At 38.9% G+C, this 21,776-nt stretch overlaps 1 protein-coding gene across 1 annotated transcript in view; it reads left to right on the forward strand.

The window, feature by feature from the left end:
- LOC135324812 (transmembrane channel-like protein 1) overlaps positions 1–21,776 on the forward strand; it is a 67,132-nt gene that overhangs the window by 17,482 nt on the left and 27,874 nt on the right. The window contains exons 5-8 of the mRNA XM_064501758.1: positions 6,693–6,783; positions 8,371–8,452; positions 16,508–16,614; positions 17,849–17,947. Coding sequence (XP_064357828.1) covers positions 6,693–6,783; positions 8,371–8,452; positions 16,508–16,614; positions 17,849–17,947 — 379 coding nt within the window. The remainder of the gene's footprint in view (positions 1–6,692; positions 6,784–8,370; positions 8,453–16,507; positions 16,615–17,848; positions 17,948–21,776) is intronic.

The following is a 21,776-nucleotide window of genomic DNA, read 5'->3' on the forward strand; positions in this document are numbered from 1 at the left end:
CTTAAACTCCTCAGTCATTTCTTACTCTTGAAGGTTTTGGTCAACAAATATTATTAGTGATTCCTTCCCTGTATCGTCTGCTTCTCTGCTTGGGCAGATGTTTGAATACTATGGGATTTGCAGAAAGCAAATATAGGCTTTAAAAATAGAAGAACAAACTTTCCTTTTTTTTTGCCTTCCAGCTTCCACAAAAGGGAGATGCTTCATTGGAGGAGGTTTCTCCTCAGCATTTTAAGGAGTGTTCTTTGCCATGAACCAAACCCCACTTCCATATTTGTTCTCTGTTAGCACCTACATTTTTCTGGGAAGGAGAAGCTCCCCCCAAGGAATGCTTAAGGATTAGTTATATATTCATGCCAAAAAAGAGAGAAAAAAATATTTCTCACATTATTTGAGAAGTAATTAATAGGGCTGGTGAGGATTTCTTTTTGTCTAAATATTATTTAGCAGAAAATGTTAATTTGTCAACGCAAACTTTTTTTAAGGAAAGGTTTAATTTTCACTAAATTGTCCATTTTAAAAAAGTGAATTAGAAATTTGAAATTGTTGGAGCATTTTGTTTAAGTATTTTCAAGACCTAACAACCCCTTTACTCTTCTGATTCACAGCCACTTTCTTGTCTAAATGTAGATCAATTATAATAAAATGATTATTTTTTTAAAGAGTAAGTATTGAAACTAAATGCTTTGGATTTTCCTGAGGGAGTTTCTTTTCTTTTCTTTTTTTCTGTACAGGATGGGAAAGCCAATTTCTACTCAGCTCTAGTGACTGCTTTGTAAAAAAGTTAATCTTTTCCGTCATCCTTTTGTTCTGAAATGTGTGAATCAGCACTTAATTTTAGAACAGAGCTGCTGAACTAGTTGCTTTGTAGAAAATACCTTCTGTTGAAACCAGACTTAAATGCTCATTGCTGAAATGGCTCTCTTAATTGAGCTGCACCACAAAATTAGATCAGCTCTAACTTCTGGTTTACATCCCTGCAACTAGAAGATGCATTTCAAGTAGCCTCCGATTATTCTCTGAAGACCCGCGAACGAGGACAAGCCTCTGGAGATCGCTGCTCCCGTTGCAGTGTGCAGGCGGGGGGACGTCAGTCCCCGCCGGGCTCCAGTCCCATGGGTGACACCATGCTGAGACCCTCACAGGCCCAGTGAGGGGAAAGGAGGGAGGCAATGCCGAGGAGATGCATGAAATGGTGTTGTTTGGAAACCAGTAGCACCTCCCCCCGGCCCCTAATTGTAAAGCTGTCAGGCTGCGAGCAAAGGACGCGGCAGCCCGTGCTGGAGCCCCGTGTTTTCCATTTTCACAGAAAAATGCCCTCCTTCAGAAGAGCGTGCTGGCCCTCTGCTTTTTCCTCCCGCTGGTTTGCAGGGTTTGTGAGTGCTGTTGTTGCACCCTTTCTGTGGGAGATGATATTTTGTGGACATTTCCTCTCGAAACCGGCTACCTATGCCGGTCCAAAATTAGCTGAAGAGCTCTCAGCTGGTAATGGCCATCAGTCATTTCTTACCGTAATGAGATTTAGAGAAAGAGGGTTAAACTATTAAGATATTTTCTGGATTAGAAAATGGTACAAAAGATAAAACTCATGGGGCCACAGCTTCAGCTGCTGCAAGTTGGAAAAGCTCCAGGGAAAGCTATACCAATTTATAGCTGAGGGTCTGCTTTGGAGGGTTGTGTCCCTTTCTGGGCCTTCTCCAAGTTGGATTTTGCACAGATATGAAAGCAAGGGAAAGATTTAAAAAGCTGTGCTACTGTGTTTGGCTCTTGAATGCTAATCTTATTCTCCTTCTTTGTATACTCCACATTTTACATAAAGGTTTGTGCTATAAAATAGGAAGGGCTATTAGCAGCCATGCAGTTTATATCTACTAATGAAATCTATTAAATTACCATGTAATCAGAGAATTGTACACAAGGACCCAGAAAAGTGCTAACAGCAGCCTCAGTTTAGAGGTATACCACAAGCCAATTAGAAAACTATCAAAACAAACAAAATAGTGTTATGAAAAAGGCAGCAGTGAAATGTCAAGTTTATGATTTTTAAAGGACTCCCAATTAAATACAGACTATAAAGAGATCCAGAAGCAGTTTTTAGTTTTTCTAAATAATCCAAGGAGCAATCTCTTCTTCATGGATCAGGGACAGAATATAGTACAATGATTTTTAAATATCTTTCTTTAGTGCCATTTGTTTTATTACAGAACTGAGGTTATCCGTCAAAACAGATCAAATAAAAACAGAATATTCTGTAAGTATACAAAAAACAATGATTCATAAGGTGCCTTTGTGAGATGGAGGAAATTTCTCCTCTTTGGATGTTGTCTTTATACGCCAGCATATCTGTATTTCAGTTCTTTTACTGTGAACATCCTGGCAGTCCCCAAGGGCAGCGTGGCAGTCCCTGAGGCCAACCGCGTATTAAATAACACTATAATTTGCCCATTATTACTGCTGAACTGCTTTTCAAGTGAGCCCCTGCCTGGCAACAGTTGTTTTGCCGTCGGTTTTTAGCCGATCTTTTCAAGACTTGGAGAAGTCCTGGATGATCAATATTAATATGACATTTCTTTTTAATGAGTTTTTAGATCTTGGAGACTGAAACCTTCCTGAACTGTTACTGAAAAATGTGAGCAATCCACTTGAATCCTATTCATTAGCAACAACCTCTGAGAGCTGTAATTCATCCTCTCCCTGCAATGCTGAAGTGCTCGAAGTACCGTACACCTAGCACTTTGGAAGCTGTAACTCCACACCTACTATTAATAATTAACTCAGTCTTCTCCAGGACAATAATGCCTGGCCCCATGCAACATTTATTAGTTCCTTGTGTCGGTAATTCAATTAATAAGGTTTCTCTGAAGCTTCTTTAAGTTCACAGTTAGCTAACGGGGTACACTTTGGCCTATCTTGTGATATAGATAATTTACCTATAACACATGATACCAGTGATTACAAAGCTTGGTTTTGTCTCTCTGTGTTGTTTTTGACACGTCCCCATGTTAGCTAAGTTGCGTGACTTCCAAGCAGGTGTGCATATATATGTGCGTGGTTTTTGGTTGTTGTTGAGGCATCTAAAATAGGACTCGTGGTTTGAGACTACTTTTTATTGCTCCATCTTTCCCCCTGCCTCCATATTTTATTTTAGTGCAGAAGAAACGGGGGAAGGGACAAAGTTTGGTAAAAGTCTGCAGAGATGTACAAATAGAGGTCTTTTAGTTTAGACATCAAGGTAGAAAACTGAATCAAGTGACATACTGGATTACATTTAACAAAAAAGAGCACGTGTCACAGACATGGAAAGGCCACTGCAAGCCTGTTCTGCAAGCCAATACTGCTGTGTTGTTGCTGAACTTTTAAAGCCAGGAAGCTTAAGCAGAAGTGGGGGAAAGTTTTCCTTAACCTACAAATCAGAGGAGTCAGGAGCAGCCCAGTGGGACTAACATGGTAGAGAGGGGAGAAAGGACGAGGGAGGGAAGGAAAACACATTCTGTTTCATGGCTCCAGTATCATCTGGCAGTAACGCTTTCCATATTACTGCCTTGCACATAACTGCAACACACATTCTCTGCCTCATTACCCATAGGCCGTCTTTCAAGCTCTGCGTCTGCAATAAATTTGCTTTTCATATATTTCATTAAAACTCCAGTGGGAGTTTTTCATAGAATAAAATTGTTACTGAGATTTGCATTTAACTACCAATTAAATAGGAACTGTAAATTACTCAGGCAAATATTCATGGCTATGGCTAATGGATAGGCTGCTGTGGGGCACATAACTCCTCTGTACGCCTGTATGTGGTGGGTTTTCTTATGAGACTTAGTCTTTCTAAATGAGACTTAGCCTCTCTAAATGAGACTTAGCCTCATACCCTCTGGTATGAAAATGCTCTTTAAAATAGCTGGTAAAGAGAAATCCACCACACGCAGAAAAGGGTAAGACATGCTTGTAACTTTTTCAACACATAAAAGGGACTTTAACTCTTCTCCATTTTACAAAATAAGTACACACTTCTTTCAACTGCATAATAATGTCACACAGCATGTGCTATGTTTTACTTCCTATATGAAGATTTTGGCTATTACTTCATAGAAATGGGCAATACTAATACCTGTAGTTTGTTATGTTTGTTTGAAATCCCTTCTTGTCGTAACTGGAGGGGACTAGTTTTGGCAAAGAGGGAATGGAGGGAGAGAGGAGAACTTAGCCACTGGCAAAGTGAAAACAAGAGAAACATTTAGGAAAGTCAGTAACATTAAACCTAGAGATCTAGATCAAACAGCAAGGTTTTGGTCCGTCTTGAAAGCCTGAGGACAGCCAAGGAGTTTCTATACTGCTAATACTCTAAAGATTGTTTTAAATATACCCTTGATAGAGAGGCCAGAAGATAGAGAGGGATGAGAAATAACATTTTTTTTGTATAGAAAAACATAACAAGATATTGCACACAAGTGAACACAGGGCTTGGATTCAGAGTTGAAAATAAATTTTTTAATGACTCTTATTGGGGAAAGTTCCTTCTTGTCCTGGCTTAGCTTAATTTTATGGCAGAATATACTTATTTGAAGCTATAGATGCAATTTAAAAAAATTTTGAAAATCTTGATATTCTGCAGCAAACCTATGTGCAATCAGTTACGGGAAGAACAGTTTTTTCTATGGTTCTGTAGGTTTTGATTTCAGTAATTTTTCATGAACCTATTGCAGTGCTTGAATCACTTAGTGACAGAAGTGGTTGGTAGATGATTTTCCTCTTACTTCTTAAGTCAAAAATATGATATGATTATCTGGGGGATTGGTACCAGCTCAGTTTATTCTGGCTGCTTTTATGGTGCTGCTCCACCACTGACTACTGGGTTCATGAGGAAGCTGCCATCTGCTGTTAGGACAGCCTTATATCTCTCCAGACACTGCAAGATTTTAAACCTTGAGGACATGGATTTAAATGGGGTCGAATGCTGGTTTCCTGAAGCTGGAAGAATCCATTTTCTCTAACTTATTTGAAAAGGCTAGAATTTAAGAGGAGAATTTTTTGAAAACCAAAATGAAAGGATGAGGTGTTAGTGCTGAGCCAGGAAATCTCTGAAGTACCGAGAGGACTGTCTCAAAGGAAAAAGCTAAGGGCTCGGTCAGTGTCAAGCAAAATTAGCTAAAGCATAGAAAGATCAGACTCTAAGATCCAGAAGAGGCATGTGATCTGGAAGAACAAAATTCAGAATAAGAGCTCTAAAGCCTCAATAGACACTGACTTGGTTCCTGAAGAACAAACACTAAGTGATGGGATATGTGGTGGGAGGGGAGGGGGAGAGGATCTTTTATTTTTCCATCTGAATGTGTGCGCCTTGTGCCACACAAAGGCACGGAGTGACTGGCTTGGGATCCACGTTGTAGTGTGTACTTCTTAGCTTCTGCCAACCTGTGTCCCAAAGAAGAAAACTGGGGCTCAGATGGTGGCAAAGGCACGCCGACTGCCTGGGGAGGTGAGAAGTACCGGCTCTCAAGCTGGCGCCTCGCTGGCATGGTGAAGGTGTGAGCTACAGAAGGTGACGGAGCAGCTCCGCGCTCGGAGGGCTCCCGGAGAAAGAACCATGGATTCAGCAGCTTTGTATTGCGTCATCTTGGGAATGTCATGTCATTTTTAGGTTTTGCAGTTTGACACAATCTTTTCGCCTCCTCATGTGACTTAAATCTGTGGGATGCAGCTATAAGCATGATACTTAATTTCTCTCAATGAACTTCTCTGCATAGCTTCTAGAAAGATGTGCATCACAATTAACACTTTTCTAATGCTCTACTTTTCCCCAGGCGCTTAGTGTGATAACTAATATAATACACAATACTTTGCAGTAGTCTCACTTGATGGTAAAGTAGTTATTCACTCTGATGCATACAGTGAAGGCTAAGAAATCTTGCTTTATTTTCCAGTGCTTTAGATCCACACATGTGGCCTTTAAGGTGTATTTTCTCCATAGAGAGACAATGGAATGGAGGAAATATTAGTACATTCTTGATCTCATCTGTTTGTTGTTTTAATCCGTGGACATCGTGCATTTTAAAACTAATTAAAAAAATCTCCCTTTCGTATTTGTATCACTAGGGTATTATTTCATTTCCGTATCTTTATAAGGTAAAAATTAATATTTTAGGGACCACTGAAGCTAGACATATAAGAAATGATTGAGAATGGTACAGATAGATGATCTATGCCAAAATTCTGAAGGACTGAATTAAAACTAGTCTTGAGAAGGGTAGACATGGGGAACCAGGGCCATAAGTGTATACACCTTTCCAGAAAATAGAGAAAATAAATTTCTATTAGGTAGATGAACAAGAACCAGTGGCCCAAAGCATGAATAACAGTTTATAAGTGACGCAAATGGACAGTAATTGGACTTTTAATGAAAGACGCTGAAACTACAAATATTAGATAACATTAACTGGACGTCAGCAAATACATTTGAATTAGAGCAGTGACTCAGGTTGCTTTTTCTGTTTGCACTACATATGATTAGTCTTCTGTGAACTAAAACCTCTCAGAGATTTTTTCCTGCATATTGCTAAGGAACAGTGTTACACAAAAATCTGTGATGGGGGAGGGATTAGGACACACCAAAAAATTACATTACAGTGGTAGAGGCAATATTCTGTTTAACATCACATCATCTGCATCTCTCTTTTGCCCTCGTTTCCCAGGGAAGCCCAGCTTTTTGTTGAAAAGTTTGAAGGTGCACTTGGGAAAGGAAAAGGAAAAAAGTTCTACGCGTACAAAGTGATGATGACCAAGGTAAACATATTATTTCATTAACTTCATGTAATGCAGACAGAGAGCTTGTTGTAGATATTGCCATATGTCCACATCTTTCCAAATAAAGTTCCCTATTTTATTTGCATTTTAACCCTTTTTCCACCGCTGTCCTGGGACAGAATTTCCAATGCAAACACACAGTTTGATTGAGACTTATCATCTAGACAAAAGTCAACTTGTTTGTGAGTTTAATTTCATACGGGTGTACATTGGCTTTCCTCTGTGAACTGGATCCAAAGCCCAGTGTTTTCCTTGAGCCAGCCCACAGTGAAACATCAGAAAGCGCCTTTTCCCTCCCAGAAATGCCCTCAGCATCTCCCTTGAGCCAATACTCCAGGGCTATGTCGGCCCAGCCCGACACAGGGCTCTGCAGAGGCATAATGGAAGGGCCAAGCAGTGGCTGCTGAGCACCTAGTGTCCACACTACAGGTGTCCTGGCAGGTTTTACCTTGGGCCAAGTCCGGTGTGGTCCCATGGACCGCCCGGTAGCAGCTGATGTGGATTAGTGCACTCCTAGAGCGCATCTTTTGGCTTAGTTTTCTTCTCTGACACCACTCCACAGTGCAAAGCAAAGCAAAGTGTGGTAAGCTGGGATTCATTTCTAAAGCATGCTGCTGCTCCAAACTCAAATGCTATGCAGAAACACCCTAAGAATAATATTTGGCAGGACTATTTGCTATGGCCAGGTTTACCCTTAGTTTAACTGGCTTTTCTGCAGGCAACTGTCACATTTTTGTGACTACACATTTTTGTAGAGTCACATTTAATTAGCATTAATGTTCACAAAAAATAATTAGGCTTTCAAACTCAGCTGCACACAAGAAGCTCAATTATAAAAGTTATACTTATCCGATAGATAAGATACTGGTTCAAGTAGTTGCAATTAAATAACACAGCTTGAGCTCCAGATCTGAATTTTGAATAGCAAAGGAGAGAACAAATTAAATTCTCAGAAACAATTCTCAAAAATGAATGATATGAAAGGAAGGGATTATTTAATCATTCTTCTTGTGGAAGAAATAGGGGCTTCAAATGAAGCCAGTAGGAGCCACATTCAAAACGAGATGGTTCTTCACAAACTAGCGCTTTTGCTGCAGTGCTCTTTGCCAAAGGATACTGTGGATGATTAAGGGGTTACACTGGCTCAAGGGGTAACAGGGAAAGTTCGTGGTGGGAAAATCCATCAAAGGTTTTGAAATATATAATAACCCCATCTGGCTTAGGAGCTGAGAGCTGAAGAAGACTGGCACCTGGGAGGGTGCTAAGAAGGATTAAAAGCACGTACCCTCTTCTCCAGGTACCTACTGTTGACTGCTGTTAGATAAGGGATAGACAGAGCTCTGGCCTGAGCCAGCCTCATCACTTTTTCAATTTCAAAGAAGAAATAGTTAAAACACATTTTTTTCCAGGCAGTTCCCAGGCAGAGCTAGCAGTATTTTTGCTATGGTAGAAAACATCAGTTACAGGTAACTCCTTCCATTTCCCATAAGGATCTAAGACAGGGACCAGGGGTGGGCATGCAGATGCTGAGATGACTGCATTTTTTTTTCTCTGTGATCCTTTCAGAAATGGATGAAATTTCAAAGAGATTTTGAGAATTTTAAGACAGCTTGCATACCCTGGGAAATGAAAATTAAGGAGATTGAAAGTAAGTACTTGCAGAAGGTAATAAAGAATAGTACCTAGTATCGTATCCCTGATGTATGTGAGAATTTTAATTTTCTTTTTCATATTTCAGAAATACCTGTCTATATCAAGTGTAAAGTATAAAAAGTTATGAATATTTCTTCTTCCATTAATATTTATTGAGCTTGATATTACAGCTATTTGAAAATATATTTGAGACTGTTAGTCACCTTACAGATGATAATCCCTAATATACAGATAACAGATCAGAAGCCAGTACTGAAATTAAATCTGGAAAACTGCTATTGCAATTCAGCTATTTTCTACCTTCGTTTTATTTTGTCTTATGTAATTATTTCTGCGACTTTTTTCATCATTTTCAGCCTTATGTAAGAGACTCTTTAGGCATTATTTCTCTAATTTCCAACAACATTATACGACACAGAGGAAAAAATCATGATCTTGGATGTCTCCATATATTAGGCATGAATGTAAACAAAACATTGTAGTTAGTACTACGGCAATGTTTGAGAGTGTTTCTTTGACACAAGTCAGCTTTATGTTCCACTTCCAGTAACAGATATAATCTCCAGCCCTCTCTTTAGAGGAAACTTGGCTTGACTTCATGGGTACCTTAGCAAAGCTCTGCCACTGATGAGCTTCAGCTGAGAGTGCAATAGTACCCTGCTTGGTCCTTTTGGATGTGAGTTGCATCAAAATGCAATGACCAGAACAACAGAAGAACAAGAAAATAATGAATTTTGAATTTTATGGAGTTTTGGACTGCAAAAGAATCCTTGAGGAGGACTTATACAAAGCCTCCAAACATATGGTCTACAGACTGCTGAGCAGATTATCTACTTGTTTAGGGTGGAGTTTAGAAGAAGCTGCTGCATATATGTAGATAAAATCAAACCCAGCAGCAAGATGCATGTGGTCTCTTACTGGTCTGGACATGTAATAGACACCTTGAGGATTTATGAGAGTGATGTTTCTGTTAGTTTCTGTAAACAAGTAGTCCTGGCACAAGCTGTCCTGCTAGTAATAACTTTTAACAGCCACATTTTGCTCCATATAAAATATGAGTTATTTTTCTAGTCTTACATCTATATTTATTTATTTTTTCTCTTGCAATGAGCAACATTTTTGCTGTCACCTGGAAGCTCCCAAAATCGCACTAAGATATTGCATTTTAGTAAGCTGATGAGGTAAGATTGTGAACTCTGTTCTTCTGTTATATTTTGTTCCATATGCTCAGCTCACTGCTTAGGTGAGTTGCAATTGCTTTTGCTTGCAGAAACAATCCTGTGCTTTGAATATTAGTAATTTCAGAAGTGCAATTAGACTACAGTTTGGTCCAAAACTCTAAAGTCTAGAACAAATTTTGATTACAAACAGTTCCAAAATAATGCTGAGGAAAATATTTTTAAGTCACAACTTGTTTGACTTTGGTTAGTCTAAGCAGTAACTCTCACCATGTATCTCATATGTAATACTAAGCACAAGATCCTCTTGACTGGAAGAGTATCCCAAGTCCTGGAAAAAGAAAAGTGGTTTAGATATTAAAAAAAGGAGAAACAAGAGAGATTGAAAAGGAAGAAAGAGAATAGGATCTGCGGAGGTACAGAGACCAGACAAATACTGCTTCAACATTTTATAAAAACCTAATTGTCATCTGAGTTTATACGTAGATAGAACATGTACCATATCAGTCATACTCTTTCACGTCAGTAATAGGCCAGGAGTTATCCTGTATTTTTTGGCATTTAACAAAGTGTATTGTCTGAGTAAAGGATTATACTGCCTTCTCAAAATTCCCGGGTAGCAGAGTCAGTATGAGATCATTTGTAAAACCATTTTCATATCAAGCTCTGATCAAAATCTCCAGATTTGAGCAGAGATCAAATACAGACTGTGTTGGAGAAGCTTCAAGCATCAAGCTGATACGTATGAACTCCAGGAAATGTCCTTAACAACTGCCGTCTTCAGAGGTGCAGCTGTGTTGAAAGAAGACACAGAAGCAGCTCTGCAAGGGGAGGTGTGTTTCCAGAAGCTACGGACTGAGCCAAGACCAGGAGGCTTGGACTCACCTTTGGCTCCTAGGTCACTGCGCCAACCACTTCTTCTTTTGGGGCTCAATGGAGCCACTTGCACGATGACAGTGACACTGCTGACTTAAGCCCCTGACATCAGACGAGGAATGGGATATGCATGATGCTGTTTATAAAGAATATGGTAGTAAAATATTTTTGGTTACTTAAAATTCCCTTTACACATGAGGTGTTAAAAGTGGCTTAAAGGACAATTTAGAGAATCTTGTTGCTGGTACTTGTAACCACTCTGTTCTGCCGTCTACCCAAAAGACTCAAGAAAGGTCGAAGAAAATGGTTGGACACCTGGATCATTATCTAAAAGACAGATATTGTGGTTAGAGAGAATTATGTTTGTGGTGAGTGCTTAGTCGTGTTAGTTCCCACAAACTGTAGTCTCATGTAGCAAAATAGGGCAATGCAAAGGCCCTCGGAGCACTGTCTGCATCACAGCTCGTTTCAAGAGGAGCTAGAACAGTGAAACAAGCAGAAAACAGCAGATTGTGACAGGTAAAGTAGGCTGTTTGGACCACTCCTGGAAACCCATTTGTGTGAGGGAGCAGGAATGAGGCAGGGCATTTGCATTACCTGACAGCTAGTAATGCTTTATTTTCTATGTCTGGAGATAGAAGGGAATAATAAATTCTGATGAATCATGTTTTTCTTCTTAATTCCTCTGATTCTATAGTTTTTAATTCCTTTGATTCCATAGTTTTTGTACTAAGTATTAAGAATAGGCAAAGACTTCTCAAGAAAGTTAGGCAAGATTTTCAGAAGGAAATCTCTAAATTATATACAAGAAAAAGCAAAGACTGGCCTTTCTGCCTAGTATGTAATTATTCATTGGATATATTTAAAGGGAGACAGAATGATTTCTAGGTGAGTGATTGGAGTCTTCTGCTTTTTTTCAAACATTCTGTCAAAGTTTAAAATTAAGTATTGTATTGCATATGCAGAAATTTTAAGCAATGGTCCCCAGTGGTCCCTGGTTATTCATGCGACAGTAGACTTGGTAGTAAGGAGGAACTGGATTTAAAGGAGATTGCAAGTCCTCCTTTAAGAGGAATTGAGAATCTTTTGTTTTCAGAAAGTGTTTTCAATTTTGCAAAAGTATATTACAGCAGCTAGTTGCAAACAGACCTGTAGTGTAGTTATCACACAGTAAATCTACCTTTCAAAAAACTAATAAGGTGGGAGACAGCCCCTGAACAGAATACCAATCCTCTGCTCTTTTGACAGCCTGCCAACACATGAACATAACAAAATTCACTGGCTCAGTTTTGTGCCACAGAGCTCGGTCTGTACGGCTGCCTTCCATGTTACTGTGCCCCTTGGCATGTTTAAACTGGTTTGCGTCTTCCGTGATAATTTTGTCCACTAGGACACATGTGTACACACGGATTTGGCATACTTCAACAGGCAGCTGAACACATTACAAAGGAAATGTTCCTTTGTAATCTGCTCCTTCCAACAGAAGGACCATGGCATTAAAATTGCATGAGCAACCCTTTCAGACCAAAGAAACTAGAAGTAAAACTTGTATATAATCCTCAATTATCACTTTTGATACTGTGCTATGAGCTGTTTTCTTTCAGCATAAAGGCAGCTGCTAAGCACTGAAGTGTAAGTAGTATCAGGATATATAACAGGTCATGTCGATAACCTTAGAAGGGAGAAAAATTGTATGAAACTTCTCTTTGAGTCCTACATGATCCCATTAATAGAAAGTGTAAGGTGCAGGTTTGTGAATGGAATGAAAGACTGACACTTATATGCAGCTACTCTATCTAATGAAACTCTCTGGTTAAATGTGTGTGCAAAGGGATTGTTTATGCTCAGCAAACCCTCACAGCTCTTAGCTTCCACCCAATTACTTCTCAGCATAAGCCATGTCTGAGCTCTTACATGAAGATGATTTTCATTTTCTCATCTAAAAGCTGAGCTGCTTATAAAAAATCCCAACCAAATATGGCAGTATCTGTTTATAGTAGAAAATGATGCAAGTAAATGAAATTTTCTATCCACTTAGAACAGCTAATGTTTATCCTTTAGTCCTTCCGAAAATTGTATCTGGACACAGACCAAACATGACTAGTTTCAGTCCAAAAGGAAACCATTTTGCAGCACTAACAGTCTCTGCCATATATATTAATATTAGCATAGGAATATGATGATAACTACATTTGAAATCTAGAAGATCAACAGAGCAAAGGAGATCAAGTCATTTTTGATAAAATGACACAGATCTGACTGTCATCTTTGTGATGCAGGTCAGAAGTTAACATGTAATAGAAGCTCTTGTTTAGCAACTTGATGCTAGAGCATCTAACACTCTAGTGTTGTTAGATGTTGGTCCATTCTCAAAATTAGCCTGGGTTGTAGGGAGGTTGCAAACGATGTAATTGAAGGTCCCCTATAGTAGTAAAACATCAGCTGGGTACTTCTGGGGAAGATTCTCCTTTCTTCTTAGAAAGATATACTGTACTGGTAAAGCAATGTTAGAAGTTATAAAAAGATTCCTGTCACACAAGCAAAAGGGGGTAGGTAGCTGTGCCACCCTACCATTGCCAACTCATGTTGGAAGGCCAGCAAATTCAAGCCTAAAGAAAAAGGTATTTTAGCTACAGTGCAACAAGGGCTATGGATTTTTTAGTCCCAGTTAATATCTTTAGTGAACAACTACAGATTCACTCCTTTCAGACAAACGTTGCTAGGATAGCTGGAGCACAGGGCTAATCCTAACTGATAACATATCAGCAGAAAACTTATAGGAAAAAAATAACACTGTAATAAACACACTTTATGAAAACAACAGAATGACCTCACACACTCTGTGTCAACAGAAATAGCTACAGCTTTAGGTAAAAAAGGTCCAGTGAAGAATATTTTGAACTGTAGCAGGTAACACACACAGATGTGTCACAGCCCGGCAGTGCTACCGAACTGAAAGCTTTCCTCGACCATTGCTTATATGCTAGAAAGATCAGGGAAGACAGTACTTCACATTAAGCAGCTTTGCAGTTGTGGTCAGAGCTCTCTGTACCTGGATTTGTGCCCATTCTGCATGGAAACTCCCAAGGTGAGGGAGACAAGGTTTATTCTTCTTCTTTTTTTTTTTTTTTTTTTTTTTTTTTTTTTTTTTTGGCCATAGCTTTGTCTGGATGGGGAGTTAAAACAGACTTCAGGAAGATACTTTTAATAAAAAAGGGGCTTCTTTAAGATGAGTCGGGGTAATCTGCGAAGGAGACCAAAACTGTAAATCTAAGAATTCCTGTCTTCTTTGAAGAAACAAGTCATGTTCTTATTTCAAGGCCACTTGTAGATACCCAGGAAACACCCTGACCACAGTAAGTCAGATAATTCAACAATTACATCACTGTGCTTTAGGCAGGCTAAAAAAAGCTTCTTATAGGAGGAATAAATCTTAATCATTGCTCTGGCATGAGAAGACACACCCTTGTCATGGTCATTTCATACTGTAACCCAAACTGCAGAGTCACATTAATCACACATTTAAACTTTACACAAGATTCATTTCTGGTAGGCTTATGGACAAGAAACAGGGGGATTGCTCATGTTTAGATCATCTTCTATACTGTAATCCTTGAAAGAGTTCTCCTTTTTGTGATTATTGTGCAGCAATATCATCTGCTAATAATAAATCAGATAATGAAGAAGTAAAGAGATTAATAAAAAGAATAGAAAAAGTACTACTATATCTAATCCCTAACAGACAAACTTTCCTCTTTAGCTCTTCCTACTTTCATAATATTCCCTTCTGTAACTAATGCCCTTTTTATCACAGCCCCCTTCAACTGCGACTGACTCTTCCAGGCCACCACTTTTTTCTTACAGAATAGACATTTAGTAATGTCTGTGCACCAGAATTTTATGGGAAGTGCACATTGCTGTTTTGGGACAGTGAGCCTCCTTATTCCACAGGTGGCATTTGGACTGTGCATCTCAATGTATAGCAAGGCTGTGGATGCTGCACCAGCAACCTGGGAAGGATGGCTGATGCCTACTTTAAAATATTAGACTTTCATTCATTGCTTGAACATCCTGCACTTTGAAGTGGATTAAAATGTCTGGTGAGACTGGGACTACTGTTGTTGACAGCTGGCACAGGCTGCATGTACCATTTTCCACATTCCCTGCTGTCCCCTGTTTGGACCTGCCCATTCTGGAGGGGTGCATCCATAGCTAAATTATCTTCATCCCCAGCTGAGCCTTCCTCTTACAAGAGGCTGCTGTTCCTGCCTCATTGGTGAAGAGGAATTAAGGCCAATATCAGACTGTGCACTGTGACTTGCAATAACTATACTGATACACGTAATTCCAATGCAGTGCCTTCATACAGATGTTCCAGGTGGATGCATAACAGTGAGTTCATCAGGATGGCATTTTTTTGTACTACAACTAGATTCATGAAAGGAAGCTATTTCTGACGGGAGGGAATATTAGGATTAACCCAAAACAAAACACACAGCAGGGAAGGTCCTACGGCATCAAAGGTTGCTTGCTGCCAGAAACCTTCTCGACTCCCACATTTAATTTGTTTGAGTCCATGGCATCTCAAAATGCTGTCGCTGGGTTGTGATGGGATAACTGACATAGCACAGCCAGTCTGACTGACTCAAAGTCTCTTGCCTTAGGCTGGTGCCCAGATTCCCCAGTAGGCAGACAACTGCAAAGATTGTCCTCTTCTTCATGGAGAATTTCAAAATTATTTTCATTCTGAACTGTGAATCAAGCAGCTTTTGAAATACTGAAATCCTTGACAAAATGGCTTGCTTCTCCCTTTGCACAGGTCTCATAAATGCCTCTTTTAAATGGATGTCTGCTTATGCTGTGGGGTTATACCAGTTTAAGTATATTAAGTTTTCTACTGATTTTGTTAGTATGATAAAAAGTGCATAGCTAAACCCCAGATGGCACCAGCTGTGTTAACTGCATATTACAAAAGGAAAAAATCTGTTACAGGGCTTTGCAAAACAGCGTGGATGCACCAATCTAAATTCCTATGCACGGAGAGATTCACTTCTCGTTATTTGCCATCAGAGTGTGTCAGTCTCCTTCACTAGACTGTGTGTGTGAGAAAACTTGTGAAAAGGTCAGTTTTTACATGTGAATGGCTGGTAACAGAAATGAAATCTGGTGTTTTCCTAATTCTGACAGCCAGATGAACAAGACCATCAGCTATTCTATATTCAGCAGAAGCCATGCTGCGGCAAGCTGGCGTTGAATTCAAACCGTTACTTCTATTTGGCCTCACTTGCAGAGATATTGGTCAAATCAGGCTGTTATTACCCAGTGATTCCTCTGCAGCCTCCTCCTCCCTGCTCAGTGCTGCCCCAAGGGTGTAGTCCAAGGCTCATCTGTGCACTTGGTTTGATGGGATTGCCTCTGCACCTGGGTGCAGCTGGAGTACCTCAGTAGCAATGCAAGAGAAAGAAAGGGTATGCAACACTCGCAGATCTTTTTTTCTTCTCCAGTGAACAACTCCAGTTACCACACCAGTAACTGGGTTAGACAAGCACCTGTAAGTACTCTGTGCCTTTGGAAAGACTGTTCCCGTTGGCTGATTTTGTGCTTCTTCCCATTAAAACTGGGCTGGTACTTCTTAACATGTCAAGAATGCTCCTGATGCACATCAGAAAAAAGGAAAAATGAAAAAGGGGTGATTCTCTTTAAATCCTGCTGCTAGAGGATTTTGTATAAGTAAACATGACAGTATTTTACATGACTACAAATAGTATGTCTAAATAATACTTATGCTTTTTTGTTTCTGTTTTTTATTTTTTGTCATGTCATTGATTGTTAGCATGCAATCTGGAAAAATGGTAGAAGGTTATAGTAATAAAGAAAATGAAAAGTGTCCCTGATTTTATTTATTTTAAACAAACTTTGAGCAACTTTACCTTAAAGTAAAGAAACACAAATGGACTGACCCATCTGCCCTCTTTTCACATCTTGTGTTTTCATAGGTCACTTTGGCTCATCAGTAGCTTCTTATTTCATATTCTTACGCTGGATGTACGGAATAAACATGATTCTCTTTGGACTGACCTTTGGACTTGTAATGGTGCCTGAGGTGGGAATGCTTTAAATTGTCATTGAGAATTGTTATATGAATTTCTGTCTTTGCTGTAAGATTTCATAGACTGGACTATCAACGAATTTTGTAGCGTCTTTATGCATTAAGAGCTATAAAGTTGTACAAAGGCTGTAAAGGTGCATTTTCTTCATGGACAGTTGAATCCAGAGAAGTCTCTTGAAATAGGCATGACAGAAAAATATCTGCAAGTAAAATATCTTCCCAAAATGACTTCACATGGCCCGGGATGGAGCCAGTGTTGTGTTTTTGTCTGTGGAGAACCAAGGAGAGGGACTGAGACTAAGCAGCAGCTGAGTATATCTTGATATAATGTACATTATGAAGATATATTCCAAGCCTGTTAGGCAGCATGGGTGCTTTTCATCAGCCTTAAAGTGCACATATTGATATGGCATGAGAGAGGCCCCTTGTATTTTGAGCTGTTTGCTTCACTGTTAAAAATGCTGCCCACACGCTGTAATTCAAGCAAAAATCACTTTTGTGCAATGTGATATTTATCTAGTACCTTTGGGCCACTACAGTGCCTTCCTAAAAAGAGGATTTGTATGGAGTTAAAAGTGTAGTGTCATCTCCCTGATTTCACTGTTTCGTATTGTCTTTCTTTATCTCCTAGTGAGCAGATATGAAAAGGTCAGATAGGACTTTCCAACCATTTCCTAGTACTGCATTTTAACAGCTCTATCTTCCACTGAAACAAAGACTGAGAAAATGCCCAACTGTTTCCAGGGTGAGGCCTTGCAAGGGCCCAGTGCAGACATATACTGGGCAAGCATCTCACCAGCAAGAGGGAGACTTTCAGCATCCTGACTGTCATCATCCAGAACCTAAATCCGTAGCATCTGCCCATACAGTTCTTTTAACAAAGCAGCAAAATCGATAATGGAAAAAAAGTGAATCCATTTGTCTGTAAGACAAGCTCACTCCTCAAAAGAGCTCGGACCTCTTTGTTGCCACTGAATGCAAGAGGCACATCCATTGATGCTAGCGGAACACCACTTTAAATTAAAAAACCTTACCATGACTGCATACTTTTAGTATAGTTCCAATTATTAATGTGAGGAGGGATGGAAAGAAGCAGAGAAGCAGGTCATACTCACTAAACAGTTAAGGAGCACAAAATAAGTCTTCCTAATAACTGTCAGATCTATATGCCTTCCCTTTATTAGTATTTTGCTTTAAAGTGTAAATTTCTCTCATTCCTTGGTTCCAGGCTTTGATGGGAAAGCCATATGGCTCTTTACCTAGAAAAACTGTCCCAAGAGCTGAAGAAGCAAGTGCCATGAACTTTGCTACTCTCTGGGATTTTAGTGTAAGTGCATATTCTTGCAATACTGTGTATTCACAGTACTCTGTTTATTGTTGGCTTTTGCTTCATTATTTAATATTCAGAGATTTAGTATGAAATATTTCAGGAGAAAATTGAAATAGAAATAATTTACCTAATTTTTTCATTAATTCTGAGGATATATGTTCCCACAGGTAAAATATATCACACTGACGTCTAGTGTCCATGTGCACATTTTAGTATCTTTAGCAATAAACAGTTGTATGGGGAAAAGTCTCTAGGCTAGATTCACATCTCTGGTTGCCATCCATTCCTCACAGGTGAAAGTGGCCCTCTGTGTTGATATGAGTTAAGGTTCCAAATCCAAGGAAGCAGTATGAATTAGAACAAAGAAGAAAAACAAAACAAAGCAAAACATGCTCTGTAGGGCTTTTTTTAAAATAAAGAATATTATTTTTAGCTTTTCTCAGTCTTGTAGAATATGCAGCTATTTTAGCGGTGTGGAGACATATTTTTTAATTCTTTACTGTTGATGTGATGCCCATTCTACCCTGAGGAACTACACCTCCTGTACCCTCTTAATGGTACTTTCCTAAGTATGTCAGACTACATTTACTCTGTGAAAACATATTTTTATCTAATTTTGCACATGGCATGTCTCTGTGGTTGGTCTCTTTATACAAAGATGATACAATTTTGTATAAAGCCAGCTGATGATAAAATTGGTGTTACAGTGCCTTCGTTAGAAGGCTGTTAGAGTTTTTTATGGCCTGCAGTTGATGTCATCAAAAAGTGCTCTTCACATCTAGTTACAATTTTCCTTCAGATTAGGAGGAGGAGCATCCATTTAGCTGTGTGATTTCTCCCTCAGTCTGCTGCACTCTTTCCTTTCTATAAGCAGTACCAAGACTTTCAAAGAACTATGGAAATACATATCTTTTAGCACTTGAGTTGTTTTAACAACAGCAGGCAAGAATATGTTTTTGGAAGCAGATCCATTTTGGGGACAAATAAACTCAGACACTGGTTCCTCCAGCTTACAGCTCAGCTGCTTCAGCTGTCAGCCGAAGGGCTCTTCTAAAAGCAGCCTCTCCGTTTGGATTTGTCGCCCATGAGGTCCAACTCCACTGTGCTGGTGGAGGGAACGGCGCAGGCTCTACGTGAGCAACTCAGCGGGAGCAGAGGCAGATTTTCCTACCACTCTTTTTTGCAATGTACAGAAAGCTCTTATCCTCCCGAAAAAACCTAGAAAGGGTACAGTGGCTATGCCTGCCACAATTATTGACATTTTTGACTATGGTTAGGGTGCAGAGGTCTTTAATCTTGTGACATACATATCTTGGACAAAAGCCCAGATAAGGTCCCTCTGTTTGTGGCTCAATACTCCCTCTGTTTGTGGCTCAATACTCTTATGTGGAGCCTCAAATGACTCCAGATTGTCGTCCTTTATTTAGCTTTTCTTTGCTCTATTTTCCATCTTCAGCTATCAGCAGATGAGGAATCTGGTTGGAAGACTGCAGAATGTGGGAGAAAAATGAACTGGATATGCTAATTTTCTCGTTTACAAGCAATTCTTTCAGGCTTACCTGTAAACCACTGAATTAAAAAAATAATGTAACAAGTATAAAGTGGTATGTTTATCTGTCTTTTGACTGTAGATGTATACAAAGCAATTAGACAACTTCTGCTCTATTTGGTCACATAAAATGGTGGGCCCTGTTTGCTTACAAAAGCACAGAAGGGCTCTTGGCCTTTCTAAAGAGCCATCTGATTAACATTTTGCAATGACTATTACATAAAACAACATTGCATTTGGTTCATTGGGAGTTATATTTAAATGACGGAAAGAATACATCTAGAGATGTGGCTAGGCAGTTAGATAATGATGATGTTATTTTAAAATGAGAAGTTAAAACATCAGGGAGATATTGGAGAAAAATTAAACATATGCTGTAGTAACAGAGCTTTTCTAAAGAGAGTAGAGAGGTGAAGAGGTTTATAAGGCAAGTGGGAACAACGTATTGAAAGAAATGGATTAGAGAAAGAAGAGAAGAATGAAGACAGATGGTGGAAGGAGAGGGGAAGTTTATAATAACTGAGAGAAACAGGGTCTGACAGCTCTGAAGAAGAAAGTCTAGCAAATAACAGCAGCAGTTAACACAGGGAGCAAATGTGATGGCAATAAAAATGTAGAATAGGGCAGTGAAAGAGATGAATCCCCTGAAGTATTCAGATTCAAAAGGACTTTCTTGAGGCATGTCAGATTGACAAACATTCTCCAAAAGCAATGACATCTTTAATTAAACAGGGTAGGAAATATTGTTTATCTGATAGCGACTTTTGTATGCTACAAAGTAAGTTATAAGTGACTACATATCACCAAACATCATTTCACGTTCTAAAAATACTCACCAATCTTCAAAATGGGGAACAAAAGATGAGCTCAAAATGTTCTTTGCTTTGTTGTCCCTAATATTGTACTGATTTTATTGACATGGAAAAGAGAAGTAGTTTTGAATTCATGCATATTCTCCTTGGAATTCAATTTTAACACTGTATATTCTACAGATCAGGCAATAATCCAAATCTAAAGGAATCAGAATCTCAAGGCTCATTATAATAATGTTTTTGACCAATATTATTATTTCACCCTTCTTTTATGTTAGACCGAGGAAGGAATGAAAGTGATCTTCCATGTATGCTTACCTTTACAAGCTAAAAATATTTCAAGTTTCATGGTGAAGTGCTGCAGGCAAAAGTCAGGAAACAACATACTGAATTACACAGTAGAGGGATTATCTCCGACTTGACAGAGCACAGTGACGTAAAAGATATTTTAATACTTTGAAGGATCCAAAAGGCTCTCCAGAACTGCAATGGCTGCACAGAAAAACAGGCTAACATGGAATTATAAGATGCTGTAATAAACATACAGATGCAAAAGGCAAACTATTGCATCTGAGTGTGTCCTGATCAGTGTAGATATTCTACTAGTAATTAGTAATAAATGTGTTCTATAATAATATTTCGCTTATGAGAGAAGCAAATGCTATTATCTGTTATGGCTATGCACATCTCGGAAAGTTAGTCTGATATGAATGAAAATGAGATATATTTATTATCAAATCAAGACATTTTGAATACTCCTGTTACTTATCATATATTAACATTTCATTTTCACCTTAACAAGAATTGCAAATGAGGTTTTGCAGATAACACCATGACTTGTTTCAGGTATTGTAAGAGCTACAATAAATCAAATGCATGTCTTTGATAATATACAAGGATGTTAGTCTAATGGCATTACAATCTAAAGGATTTATTTTAAGAAATACTAGCAGCAGAAAGGAAGTGAATGGCTGTTTCAACTCAGGAAAGCCTAAGCTTACTGTATTAGTGTCAAAATAATGCTCAATCTATCCACCAATTACATTTTCACTGAACTCTGCGTTTGACTCGAATTCATTATGTCCAGCCAGAGCTTTGCCACTGCTGTACATGCACTGAACTGTCCTTGTAAAGGTTTCTGAATATGGTGTCCTTGCAGGGTGGTCAATTCTTGCTGTAACCTGAAGATTATCAGGAAGCTTTAACAATTTTGATTGCTTCTAGATCCCAGAACTTGACTATAGTTAACCATACATAGTAAATTATTTTGAAAAATCAACACTCTGACCCAAAGGAAAGGTCATTCACATTAAGATTTTTTAAAAAGGGAATAAACTTTGAATTTCTGAAAAAAAGGATACACTTATGTGCACTTTTTATAGCTTTGGAGGACAGGCTTAAAAAAACCTGTGCATGCATAATAATTATCCAATAAAATGAAGCTACCTGTTGAATAATGTATATC

The sequence above is a fragment of the Dromaius novaehollandiae genome, chromosome Z (assembly GCF_036370855.1).
Source record: "Dromaius novaehollandiae isolate bDroNov1 chromosome Z, bDroNov1.hap1, whole genome shotgun sequence".
Lineage (NCBI taxonomy): Eukaryota > Metazoa > Chordata > Aves > Casuariiformes > Dromaiidae > Dromaius > Dromaius novaehollandiae.